Consider the following 13,828-nt stretch of genomic DNA (forward strand, 5'->3'; position numbering starts at 1 on the left):
CTGTTAGTATTATTTTTACTTTTAGGACTATTAATATTACTGTTAGTATTTTTATATTATTAGTAGTATTATTATTACAGTTCGTATTATTATTGTTATTATTACTGTGATAATTATTATTAGTGTTAGTATTATTACTTTAAGTATTATAATAACTATTATTACTAGTATAATACTAGTAATACTATTATTATTATTACTGTTGTTATTCTTCAATGAATGTGGAAACATACAAAACAAGACCATAGGCTTAAGTGTATAAAAAAATAATAATGACATTTGCAAATTAGGGTGCATGAATCACCTTTACACAATAGAATACGAGTACATTTAAAAAAATAAAATAAAAATGAAATAAAACAAAAAATGTAATTCAAATAAAAAGGTAAAAAAGAAAATCTCCCCCAGAATTAAGCAGGATAAAATCCACTTGATCCAATATGAGCATACACTAAAAGTCTCCATTAAATACAAATATATTTTTATGCTAAGTAACATATAATATTATGCTACTTTGCTATTTATGCTATTTCATATTGGAATCACTTTCCTAAACACATTCAATGGAATAAATAAATAATCCCTAATGTTTACCTGATCCTAATAAAATCAAAGAAGTGTCATACTATAGAACCACTCAAATGTTTAGACACACCTCTTCTCATTTAATGTTTTATTTCTTACATTGTAAATTTAATATTAAAACCATGAATTTTTAGGTAAAAAAAAAAAAAGTGTTGAACCAGAATGTGCTTTATACTTTAGATTCTGCTAAGTAGCACATTTATCTTTGATGAAAGAGCTGCACAATCTTGGTATTTTAATCTCTGTCTTCTTGAGGTAGAGTCACCTGGAATAGTTTACTCAGCATCTTGATGGACATCCTGGAGGTGCTGAACAATAGTTGCTCCTTTTTGCTTCACACTGTGAAGATCCAGTTCATCCCAAATCATCATCTCAGCTGGGTTTAGGTCAGAATATTGTGGAGACAACACTTTTTATTGTGTATTGCTTAATGTCATGTGTCCCTTAACTGCCCTCTTCAAATTAAAAAGCTATAAAAAATGTTAGTGTGTATGTATAATCATTTAACAATCCTACCAATAAAACACTGAATTACCAAAAAAATTGTGCCTACCAATGTTTGTGTATGATTGGATACATTAGATCATATTATTTAGAAATGATCCCCCCATGAGATTAAGCAATTATTGTTACATTGATCACTATGTATAAAATCACGTTTCAGCTATCTAATTAAATTTGCGGGGAATCTTAAAAGTTCACTTTTTGAATTGAGCACATCCTTTTTAACTCAATATTTACCTGTACTGGCTCAGATATCAATGCAAGAGCTCTCAACCTTATCCACCTTACAGCCCACCTGTTTACAGCAGGAAACCATATTCCCCCCAAAAAAAACCACTGAAACCATGAAAATTAGGGTCTGGACAATAAGACAGAAATTATTGTAATTTCGTTGCTTTTTCTGAGGAACACAAGTGAACATTTTAGGCTGTACAGGTGCTGGTCAACGAATTAGAATAATTTGAAATAGTGCAATCATGAAATTCTTTGAATGCATTTTTTGTGCAGAAAGCAAATCAGGTGTTCACCGCACCTGTCCTACTCGTTAGACTAATCACAGAACTCGTAACCTGGGAAAAAATTTGCTCAGCTGAGCTTTCCAAAAGGCCCGTTTAGGCCATTTAACTGTGACACTGTTGTTTTATTGAATTAGAATAATGGAGAAACATGTTTCATTGAATTAGAATAATTTTTATTATAATTACAATCATCACTTTCTCAGTATTTTGTGGCTGCCCCCTTGACTTGTATGACTGCCTGAAGTCTCTGCGGCATCGATTTGACCAGCTTGTCGCAAGTTTCCGCACTCACAGCTTCCCAGGCAGTGGCGATGTTCTGCTTCAGTTGGTCCAGCGTAGTAGGCTTTCTGTCGCGAATTTTCCGCTTGACGATGGCCCAAAGGTTTTCAATGACATTGAGGTCAGGCGAGTTGGCCGGCCATGCCAAAACTTCAAGCTGTTTTTTAGTGAACCAATCTTTGGTCGACTTTGCCGCATGAGCCGGTGCAAGATCCTGTTGAAATATGAAGTCTTCTTCGCCGAACTGTTCCTCAACAGTCGGAATCAGGAACGTTTCCAGAACATCTTGATATACGGCAGCATTGACAGTCTTCTTGAGGAAGCAGAGTTTCCCTACACCTCGAGTGGACATGCATCCCCAGACCATAACGCTCTGGGGAAACTTGACGGATCTTTTCACGCACTCGTGGTTGTAGGTTTCGCCACCACGACGCCAGACACGAGGACCTTGGTCACCGAAGGAGATGCAGAAGCGTGATTCGTCACTGAAGACCACTTTCTGCCAGTCTTCAGCAGTCCACTCGCCGTGTTCTTTGGCCCACTTCAGCCGTTTCTCCATTTGTTTCTTGTTCAGCATCGGTTTCACTGCTGGAACGCGAGATTTGAAGCCGAGTTCGCGCAGACGACGGTAAGTGGTTGATCTGGAGACGTCAGCGCCGGTCTGCTTGTTCCACAAGTCGGTGAGCTCGGAAGTGGACTTGAACCGGTTGCTGACTGCGATCTTTCTCAGCTGCTTGTTGTCGCGAGCAGAAGTTTTTCGGACGCCGGAACAGTTGGTGCGCTTGCTGCAGTTTTTCTTGAGAGCTTTGCAGACGGAAGACTGGCTGATGCCGAGCTGCTCAGCAATTTTAGTTTGGGTCAAGCCTTGTTGGCGAAGGGCTTGAATTTGAGCCACTATTCCGGTTGAGAGGTTGCGCTGCTTACCCATGATTGATTTTACAACTTAGAAATTCTACTCAACCCTGACTTTATACTGCACAGTGAACACTCTTCACAGGACAGGTGCGGTGAACACCTGATTTGCTTCCTGCACAAAAAATGCATTCAAAGAATTTCATGATTGCACTATTTCAAATTATTCTAATTCGTTGACCAGCACCTGTATATGTGAATACCTAGGGCTGCGCGATACCGATCTGATGACAAATTTCTTCTGTAATTTGCACAATTTTCCTCCTGCCTTTACTTACCACCGCTCTACAAACTACTGCCTTCCCATCAGGACCACAAGAGAATCTTCACAAGCCACAAAATGAGAAACCATGTATTAGATTATTGCAAACAAAAATGTGCAAAACATGGGTAGTAGTTGAAGCTGAAGTTAAGACCCAGCAATTTACAATGCTAACTTGAACAGAGTTAGGAAAGAATTAGCTATTACAGTAAACAGTTTTAAGACACAGATAGAAATCAAAAACTTTATTACAAAAATAAGTTACACTCACCTCATTTTACAGTATAAAACAATTTATTTGCAGGAATGCAAAAAACGTTGTTGGCCACCAACAATAGTTTAAAATTGCTAACATCTTGTCAAAAGGTTGTAATGATACAGCTTCATCGAGAGGGAGTTAACTGCGTACAAAACCGGTTCAGTTGAATGGTTCAGTCAGCTGTTTGCTATATATGGAATATAAACCAAATCTGCAGCATCCCTTTTTCCACTGAATGATCCTGTCCCTTCCCAGTGAACACAGCCACAGGCCCATTCACAGAGGCTGCACAGTCAGCCTACTTTTTTTTTCTGCCTCTGCTGACACGTGGCCGGCTCAGAGCTGAAACATGATCATTCAAGTTTATGATTCATGATTAAAACAAACCTTTAAAACAACAAAAAAAAGTTTACGGTGGTACAGGACATGATTCTGTGGTCTTTACAGAGCAAGCTTCCAAAACTGCTTTCTCCACGTAAAGAAAAAAGGGACACTGCAGGGCTTAGCAAAAGCAGTTGATGCCTTTGTGATGTTCAAGCCTTTACAAAAGTAACATTTTATTCCAAAACTATCATACAATCATACAACCAGTAACTACATAATCTGAAGAAGCAAGGCAGCTAATTCAGTTCAAAATAAGATAAAAGCAGGGCTTGTTTAGGCTCATCATATGAGATTATTTTGCATGCCCAGTTTGACTGTTCGCAGTGTCAGAGCAGCAGCAAAATGACTATTACATTAAGTACATCTTTTGAGCAGCTGCTCTAATGCATATTTCATAAAAAACAAGCCCTGCTTTCATCAATATAAGTTTCCCTATTTACAGTACAGGCAGGGTAGTTCAATCCTCTGTACTGAGGTAGTTAACCAACCCTTTAAAGACAAGTTCTTAAAAAGAACCACTTTCCTGGAATGCCTGACTTATCCATGCAAGGCGGTTACACCAAAAACCTGCAGATGCCATGTCCTCTTCATCCAAATCAAAAATTTAGATAACATGGATATTCTGACAATAAAATTACAATTAGCACAAAAATATACATTAGCATCAAGCTCATTTGAGCCACTTCAAACTCAAACTTAAAAAAAAGTGCAAAAAAAAAAAAATAATTTTTAGTATCCTTTAGGAAGTCTGAACGTCACAAATGATTTGAACTGGTGCATTTTGTATTTTGGGGAACATTACAATGAGTAGCATGACATTTTGAATGCAAGACTTTTTTTAATGAATACAGAAAGTCCAACGTACAGAATTTCCATTGTGGTGAGGGGGGTTCGGGGTGGCAGTAGGGGAGATATGCTTCTGTAAGGCTGGAAAATCATTGGACCATTGCCTTGACCTTACCATCATATCCATTGGCAGCTTATGGTGTAACCCCGTGTAGCAAGTCAGTCTTCACTGTAACTGGTCAGGACCAGCCTCGACCCCCTTTCCCTGCTGAGAGAAGGAGAAAGAAGACAAAAATTAACAAAATGAATGACTATAGTACAATTTTTTGGCAAAAATAATTTGTAGGAATAAAATACTATAATTCATATTAAAACAAAAACCACACAATTACTGTCCATGCTTTATATGCAGTCACATTTAGGCACCCTGTATCAAATTCTTTATTTCATAAGTGAAAATATCTAAAAGAAATAAGGCATTCTTCCATGTTAACTAGTTTAACCTGTTAACTAAAAACAGTGCTTAATATTTTTTAAATGAACAAAAACGTTTCTGTAAAGAATGTAAACTTACTTAACTTACAAAAAAAAAAGAAAAGAAAAGAAAAGAAAAGAAAAGAAAAGAGAAAGCATGCACTTTGAGACATAACCAAACGTTTACATAAGACTGCATATGTGCATTGTTTCATCTTTGGACATGGCCTCCAAGATTAACAAAGAGAAAAAAGCAAACCTTTGGTCCATTTCTTCCACAAGGTGCCTTGTGTGTGTTAGCAATTAGGGGAAAATAGTCACAAACGCATTTATCAATATTACTTAAAGTGAAAACAGAGAAACATAAAAAAGGCAAAAAAAAAAAAAAAAAAGGCAAAAAAAAAAAAACAGACAGACAGCTAATGGCACAAGAGGCCTCTTAAAATGTAACTACAAAAATAATAAAAACACAAATGTGTGCAGTCATCAGTTATTAAACCCCCTGCTACTTGAACAAATATGCTCCCTCCCCCTTAAACATCACATACCACACGGCCTCTCTGCTGAGTTCCTCCTCTGGACCCACGTGCACCTCTGCTGGATCCTGGGGCTCCGCGCTGGGAGAAACTGGCTCGTCCTCTGGCAGTGGCTGCTCCACGTCCCCTGGAAAGTGCAGAACCACGGTTTCCACGACCACCTCTTCCTCTGGCTTGAAAGTCTTCATACCCATAGTATGGATCTTCATAGCCTCCTCTGTAGTTGTGATAGTCGTAGCCGTAGTAATCATAGTAATTCTCGTAGCCGTAGTAGTCGTGGGGATATGAAAAGCCTCCCCTGCCTCCTCTTCCTCTTCCTCTTGCCGGAGGAGGCATGTGTGGTGGGCCATAGTAATAATAATCATCATACCTGGGGAAGTCCCAGAAAGGCCTTGTTGAAAACACAAGCAATATATTTAAAGCAGCTCCAAGAACATACTTCTTTTAATTAAAAAAAAATTATCATCTTTAATGCTTTCTATAGATAATCTTACATCTGGGTCTTGGCTGCTTGTCTCTGAGCTTTCCGCTCCTTCCTCTTCTGATCAGGGGGTTTGGCAAAGACGATTTCGATTTGTTCTCCTTCCAAATCTTTACCATTCATTTCAGCTAAGGCCTTTAAGCAAAAGATACATACAACATCTTATATAAAAGTGTACAAATACTCAACGTATATAGCGCAAACATTAAGTGATTTATAATAAAATAATAAACTTTATAATAAATAATACAAATAATAACAAATAAAGGCACTGTTTAACATAGTATGCATATTGGCTAATTCACAGTAACACATTTACCTTGCTTAGAAAAATAATGCGCAATACCAAGGTAAGCAAAAAAAATACTGAGGTCACATCCATATATTGTATGACAATTAAAAAAATGTAATTATCGTGACAGTCATAGTTTTAAAATCTGCACATATATCTACACATACGTACCTTAACAGCACCATCTCTCTCCTCAAAGTGAATAAAGGCATAATCTTTAAGCTTCTTGACCCTTTCCAGCTTGCCAAACTGGCTGAATGTTTTTTCTAAGAGCTCTTCTGATACAGTGCTTGCAAGGTTTCTTACAAAAAGTACTTTAACCTGAAAGAGACAGGACAAAAAGATATTTTAGCTAAAAAGAAATATATTCAATATAGAGAGACTAACATAGTTGCAACGAAGCTGTTATCAGTCGTTTTGCGTCCTTGATTACCTTGGCCATAACCTCTGGGTCAGGGTCCTCAATGGGGTCGGCCCACTCCACAGTCACCACATTTCCCCACACCTTCACCTTGCCACTCATCAACCTACGCCGTGCTTGTGCTGCTGTTTTGTGATCTTCATACTCCAAAAAGCAGAAACCTCTATTTTTCTTCTTGTCATCAGGCTGATGGTATAAAATTACATCATTCAGCCCCTCTGAGAGAAAGCACAGACAGGATTATTACATAGGCAGTCTCAATATTAATACACAAGTTTTATAAAAACCTTCAAATCAGCTCACAAGTAGAACTTACAATTGTAACCACAGGCATGACTCACCTGTAACTTTGGCAAATTCATCAACTATCTGCTCCTTGGTTTTGCTCTTGGGGATGGATCCCACAAACAGCCTATTATTGGCGACAGAGATGCACACGCCAATGTGTTTGCCAGGGCGTATCTCATTGTTGTTACACTAGAACATATAAATCAGACGCATTATTACACAATGTTTCCAACTTCAAATAAACTCTATTCAAAACTGATCATTTAAAAGAGGAAAGTTCAAGAGAAATAAGTTTACAATTACGTACCAACTTAACTGCCTCCTGAGCAGCCTCTTTAGTGCAAAAAGTAACAAAGGCATAACCCCTGTTCAGGCCACTGAGTGGGTCCATCATTAGACGCAAGTCCCATATAGGCCCTGCTTTTTCAAAGAGCGGGACTAGCTCATCCTCAAAGAGATCTCTAGGGATTTTTCCCACAAAAATCTAAGAAAAAGAATATAGATACAGAATACAGAAGAATAAATAAGATTAATAAAATAAGCAAACAAGGGTTGCCTGTGAGCAAATAATTTTTTGTTTTGGTTGGGACCTTGTACACAGTTTTGTGCAAATTATGGCATACAAATATCACAATTAAAGGACTACCTCTCAAACATACCCCAGTTAAAAAATATATATATAAATCCACAGCATTTATTAAGCAGGTTATGGTAGACGTACTGATCTAAAATGATCTTTTATTGGCTGTCTAAAAGAATTCAACTTTAAACTTTAACTGATCCTGGATCAGCATTCTTACCCTGAGAAGTTTAATAAATACAGGCCATTGATCCTACCTCTGTGCCAACGGAGGGTTGTGCACCTGAGTGGGTTGATTCTGGAGGGGGACCACCATACTTCCTCTGGCCTGTTGTCACATCAAGGGTGTATCCAGTTCTCTCAAGCAAAGCCTAGCAAATTAGAAAGCTGAACATGAACCAACAACAAACAAACCAAACAATTCGTAAAGCTATTTAGCTTTATCTCAATGTTCAAATACATTTGATAACATTATGTATTTCAAGGGTGCCTCGTATCTTATTTCCTTTCACATAAACATTAGTTACCTGAGAGCAGCTGCAAAGAGACATAGAAAACAAAATCAAGAAAATAATATAAACAAATTTACTTTGATTTTTGCCTCATCTGGTCCTTTATTAGAATCTGACACTTTGGTCCCCTGCTTCTCCCTCTGCCTGTACGTCTTCATAACTCCACAGAGAAAGGCACTTTTGTTCTGTTTAAAAAAAATAAATGAATAAAAAAAACAGGAAATAAATATGCATTATCTATGCATACATGTGAGTGGCAGACAAATTTAACAAATATTATAATGAATTTCATTCAATATAAACAAGTATATGTATTTAGTATTCTAACTCTGGTTAGGACTGACTACAGAAATCCAACTTACACTGAATACTGAATCAGTAAAAAAAAAAAAATCATCTGAGCACGCACTGTATAATTTCCCAACACATTATCATTATCAGTATTGGTTCTAACCACTGTACCATTTAAGTCTAGTACACATTTTGGGAACACCAGAACTGACATTTAAGTGGCTATGTATTAGTTTTATTTAATGACTGTATGAAACATGGACACACTACAGATCTAGAGCCTCTGCTGACTGGCTACAGTGATGTGGTGTCAACCATCTCCATTTGGTACTATTATTAATGTTTCATAGTTTTTTGCTGTTGGCTGCATTAAAAGAAATTCTGTACAAAATGTTTGTGGTTTTTCCATCAATTCTGATGCTAGTGCAAAATGTCTGTGATCTAATTATTCAGTCAGCCATCAGTTTTCCATACAAACCTGAACATGTGAAAGGTCACTGTCTTTAAATTGCAGGAGGACTTGCAGAGCACCTTCTTCGTTGAATTCCTTTAGAGCTTCAATTGCCCGATCATCAAGATCACTATGTGAGACCAGACCTGATTAAGAGATGCAAACAAAACACAACGGAGAAAAATCACTCTTCATTCTTCTTAATTTTACATTTAGAAAACATCCCACAAATCTATAATACTCTGAGATATAACTAACGTTACAGGTTATCATGGCTCAAATATCCTAAATTGCAACAGATCTGACTGATGACTTGATGTGTATCTGGACAAATCACGGGGTAAAGTACGATCCCCCACCCCACAATATCAAGCTTGTCCATCCTAATTTGAGGACCCATCACCTGTCTTAACCACCACCAGCTGCTCCATTGTTCCTGCATAGGTCCATCTTGCCACACTTTCCCTGATACCATTAAAGGAGACCTCCTAAGGAGCACTAAAACAAAGGGTCTAAACATCTAATTCTGTGGAAATGCCAAATATAACCTGTTTCCTCCATTTTTAGAGTAGCCAATTTATTTAATCTAGAGATGTTTTTAACAAGAATTTTGAAGGCACTTTGTGACTGCAGTACCCATTTTGGAAGGAAACCACAAAAAGTTGCTTTAGAATGTTCCAATTCCCACAATCGCATTTAAAAGCACATGCAATTATAATGAAATCTGAAATGGGTGAGAATATGCTGAATGTTCAACGGGCCTTACCTGCTATGTAAATTTCATCTAGTTTGACAGCAACTTTTCTAGGTAACCCAGCGTCTAATAATGTCTGGAAGTGTTCTGAATGGGTAACTGCAGCCGAAGTCTCCATTGGTTCTTCAGTACCGTTTCCATTTATATGCTCTGTGGCCATGTCTCCGTTATCTGTGCAGATGCAATGAGCCAAATTAATCCCAACTTGTAAGAGGTCAAGGAACCTGCTGCCTGACCCTGCGTTTATACTCTCATACTCTCTCCTACTACACAGCACTAACGCAAAGCCATTAATATCAATTCAGCTTCATTACAAGTCTCAGCTCTGGGTTCTTCAATATCAGTCCTGAAGGGTTTGCTGTTCAATACAGATACAAAATCCATTCTACGTCTAATGCAGCTAGCTTACTGCTAGTTTGAGGATACTGATCCACCAGAACAGAAACTGAAGAACCTGCTCACCGCACTTATCATAACGCACTAAAATACTAAACAGGGACAGCCTGCGGTAGGACTAAGTCACAGTTAAAATGATGTTATCAGCTAATACCACCAGGGAAACGCAATCTTTACTTGGTGATTTTTTTACACCTTATTTTTATATCCTCAATAAACCTGCTTTTGTTGTTGTTGTTTTTTCAACCGCAACCACAAAATATATTGACCTGCATTAGACACCAAAAATCCCAAAAACTTAAAGGTGTGTTAAACATATGCAGTTTTACACGATTACCATATGTAAACCTCTGCTTTATATTAAAACACTAGAGACTTATTGGGAGAGGGGATCGTTCTAATACATAGAGTAGGGAAGTATTTTCGCACAAAAAAGGCACATTTTTCTTCTGTGTTTTTTTTTTATACAAAATCCACCAATTTTTCTGATTAAGCTATTAGTAAATATTAATTAATGCAAATATATCATTTTTGGGTTCAATTGTAAGGAATCAACTGCCAATCTTAACTTTAAAATCTGCTGATTCCATTTGGGAAATATTTACATAAATTAAAATTTGGTAAAGATCATCTGTGTTTTAGTAAAGGTTTTCTTAATCACATTAAATGTTAATTAAAAAAATGAAAGATATATGAGTTACATTTGCTAAAAAGAATGAATGAAATTAACGTGTTATATGGGTCAGGTATTTAACTTGAACTTAAATATTAATATAATTTAAAAAGAGCAAAATATGAAAAAAAATAAACAAGCACCCCATATTTGGTTTAGACAATAACTCGCTAAAATGAATCATTTCTGAACCTCCATGCTTGCTCAGGGGTGATGAGAAGCGCCAGATTTTAGCTACACGTGTTCTTTGGCTAGGCTAGCTAATAATTTCCGCTTCTAGAGCGAGCGTGGGTCCCATCATCCAGCAGACTCGCCCTTTTCAAAACAGGCTCAAGTTCCGCGTTTATTCACAGTATAAACTGTTAATCCTGGAGATAAAATAGGCAGATCTTCCTACTCTAATGGCTTTAGGTTAGTTAGTAGCTAGAGCTAACGGTAGCTGGGCTGGACTGAAACGTGGTCAGTGTAACCCGCCACCTTGGCGGCCGACACCTCTTTTCATGAAATATAAAAAATTAAATTAGCTAAAGCCTCAAAATTACGAACTCTACCTTTGTAACTGCCCGCCCTTGTTTTCTGTAGGTCAGCCGTTTTATATTACAATGTGGGCAAAGCAAAGCCACGTTAGCTAACGCTAGCTAGATTAGCTTAGCTATCCTGTCTGATCTAGGCCAGTGTTCTGTCAAATTGTGTTACCCGTCAAAGCGTACTTTTCTGAGGCTATGCGCATGCGAACAATTTTTAAATATATTTGTTTAAACATTTTCCTAGGGTGCAGCATTACAATCTACGCTTTTAGTATACTGTTATCATCGGCGAGTTAAAAAAAACATTTCTTACTATAATTAACCTTACTTCATCTTTATCCTAACATCTTTGATTAACTATAATATGTTAACCTTCTTTTGGATATTTCTCCATAAAGTACTCACTGGTACGATGCTTTTAGCGCATTGAAATACACGTTCGGATATTTTATTTATTTCAAAACTAGCTACAAATACAAAAACGCTATATAGTACAAATATGGTAGCACGTCTTCCCAGGGTAGCACAAATCGACAGAACACCAGGGCACTAGAGCAACGTGGACACTCAACTTTCAGCACTAGTGGCCGTTTTCTGACAGCTAGCACAAGCTAGCATAGCTCGCCGCTCATAGACGTGGATCTTAATTCAATTCTGATTACAATAAACATGTTTATAAAGACCTTTCTCACAGCAATGGGATAAAAAAACGACACTTTCACAACAACTCTGTTCGAGTGTTGACTCGCTAGTTATCGTTACTAATTCATGCCGAAATAACATTAAGCTAACGTTAATCTTGCAGCCAAAGTCAAGATCAAGCTAAATTGATAAAAACTGTGCAGCACTTTTTTTAGAATCAGCTAACTAGGTAAGGTTATCTGCATTATTCCGAGACAATAAAATTACACATGATAGTTAAGTTATATTAGTTAAGCTAGCTAAAAAATCCTCCAAATCAAAGGGCCTATAACTAAGCTAAATATTTAACTCAATTTCATTCAAACTTGTATTTTTTTGTTGATTTAACTGTAGCTAGTGTATTTAACGTTCTTAGTAAACTTGAACAAACAAGTTAGCTACTTTAAAACATACTGATCTCCTTCCAATACATGGTAGGTTAGCTAACTTCGCTAAATAGTTAACGCCAAATGTCACCGGCGCGTTTGCTAAGATCTTCTTAGTCAAACGAATTTTATTTTTTTTTAGCATTTTGAAAACTGAATAAATTTTATAAAATTGTGTCTCCTGTAACGTAGCGTTAGCTCGGTTATATTATAAAAGGTGTTCCCAGCCAAGCTAAATTAGACAGCTAGGGTTAAAAATGTTGAAAGAATGAATGAGAGAGATGTGTTATTTGGGTTTGGTTCTTTTTATCTTGTAGTCACGAATAAAGAAAATATATATTTTTTATTCAGGTAATTTTCTATGTAACTTAACTAAGTTGAATCGTTTCTGAACTCCCATGCTGAATCAGAAGTGAGAAGAAGCGCCAGATTTTAGCCCAACAGCTAAACTGAGCTAAACTGGGCAGTACTTTCCCAGATTAACTAGCTGCATTCCTCTGTGACTATATCGTTGCACATAGCGGACTAGTTAACCTAGGCTAGCTATCCAAAATCATCCAAATCAAAGGCCTAACTATGTTAACATTAGCTGAAAAAATATGAGCTCCACGCTCGCTGGCCAACGTGCCGCCACATAGCTGGCTCACAGCTAGAGGAGTCCATTTTCAGAAAGCCGGTGTGAGTGAGCCGCGCCGACCAGTTTCTCACTGCCGACTTTGTTTGAAAACAAAAGATCCCCACTTCTCTCCTCTACACTCAAAACAACCTCTAGCCCGAGAGAAAGACGCTGCCCGTACCTGCTGCCGGTTAACAACTTGAACGTGCTATGAACGGATGGCTCCGGGGGGGAACGTGAAGAGGGGAAAAACGGAAAAAAGTGACCGAATCCCTCGCCGTTGGTCCGGCTCCACTCGTACACTTGTGCTAGGAGGATGCAAAATGGCGGCTAGCATCACGCCGCCAGTTTTCCTTTTTTTTTTCTCTGCGAGGCTGATCTACGGGGTTTCTCACACACCCATCCATGGAAAAAATCCAGGTCCAGAGACTAAACATAACTCACTCCCGGGTTTTTATTCCAACCTTCTGAATGGCTACATGTACAGTCGCGCTGCACTAAAGCCATCCACGCAGTTCAAACAAAACCCCGGAAAGGAATTTTACTCTCTGGCCACGGATATGCCTTAACTTCGGTTTTAGACTAGCAAAGGCCGCACACACCCAAAGCATTCAAACCACAGCAGTGTAGAGTAACTAGATTTGTGTGGAATAAGGTCAGTCGGTAAAACAGGATAGATAGGATATATAGCTAGGGTATATAGACATAAGACCAAACTCTTTAATAATGTTTATATTTTTCAGAGACCAGAATAATATTTCCCCCATCAATATAAAAATAAAAAGAACAAAATGAAAAAAAGAAACATAAATAAATAAGAGTGATATTGTCAGCTTCATTGTACTCCCCAAATCATAAATTATCCAGGATATATATGTTAATGAGTCTAAATGAGGTTGAGACTGTTTAAACAGTAACGTTAGCTGGTGTGTCATTCCATACGATTTTGTTAAAATCTTCAAATTAAATTCAATGCTATT

General features: G+C 37.5%; 1 protein-coding gene across 7 annotated transcripts; it reads right to left on the minus strand.

Moving 5' to 3' along the window:
- Window positions 1–3,290: 3,290 nt before the first annotated feature.
- Window positions 3,291–13,192, minus strand: syncripl (synaptotagmin binding, cytoplasmic RNA interacting protein, like). 7 transcript variants are annotated; one of them, XM_015607897.3, is made up of 13 exons: window positions 13,030–13,192; window positions 9,582–9,740; window positions 8,843–8,961; window positions 8,151–8,258; window positions 7,819–7,932; window positions 7,289–7,465; window positions 7,035–7,170; window positions 6,706–6,911; window positions 6,444–6,593; window positions 5,994–6,115; window positions 5,512–5,869; window positions 5,223–5,249; window positions 3,291–4,757 (listed from the first exon to the last, which is right to left on the minus strand). In XM_015607897.3, exons 2-13 carry the CDS (start codon window positions 9,727–9,729, stop codon window positions 4,716–4,718), a joined length of 1,707 nt encoding a protein of 568 aa, XP_015463383.3. In that variant the 5' UTR covers window positions 9,730–9,740; window positions 13,030–13,192; the 3' UTR covers window positions 3,291–4,715. The 7 variants fall into 7 exon arrangements, with proteins under 7 accessions (XP_015463383.3, XP_007257478.3, XP_015463384.3 ...); XM_007257416.4 differs by having other exon boundaries at window positions 5,512–5,890; XM_015607898.3 differs by lacking the exon at window positions 9,582–9,740 and having other exon boundaries at window positions 5,512–5,890; window positions 13,030–13,191.
- Window positions 13,193–13,828: the final 636 nt, after the last annotated feature.

This window comes from Astyanax mexicanus, chromosome 14 (assembly GCF_023375975.1).
Source record: "Astyanax mexicanus isolate ESR-SI-001 chromosome 14, AstMex3_surface, whole genome shotgun sequence".
In the NCBI taxonomy this organism is placed as follows: Eukaryota; Metazoa; Chordata; class Actinopteri; order Characiformes; family Acestrorhamphidae; genus Astyanax; species Astyanax mexicanus.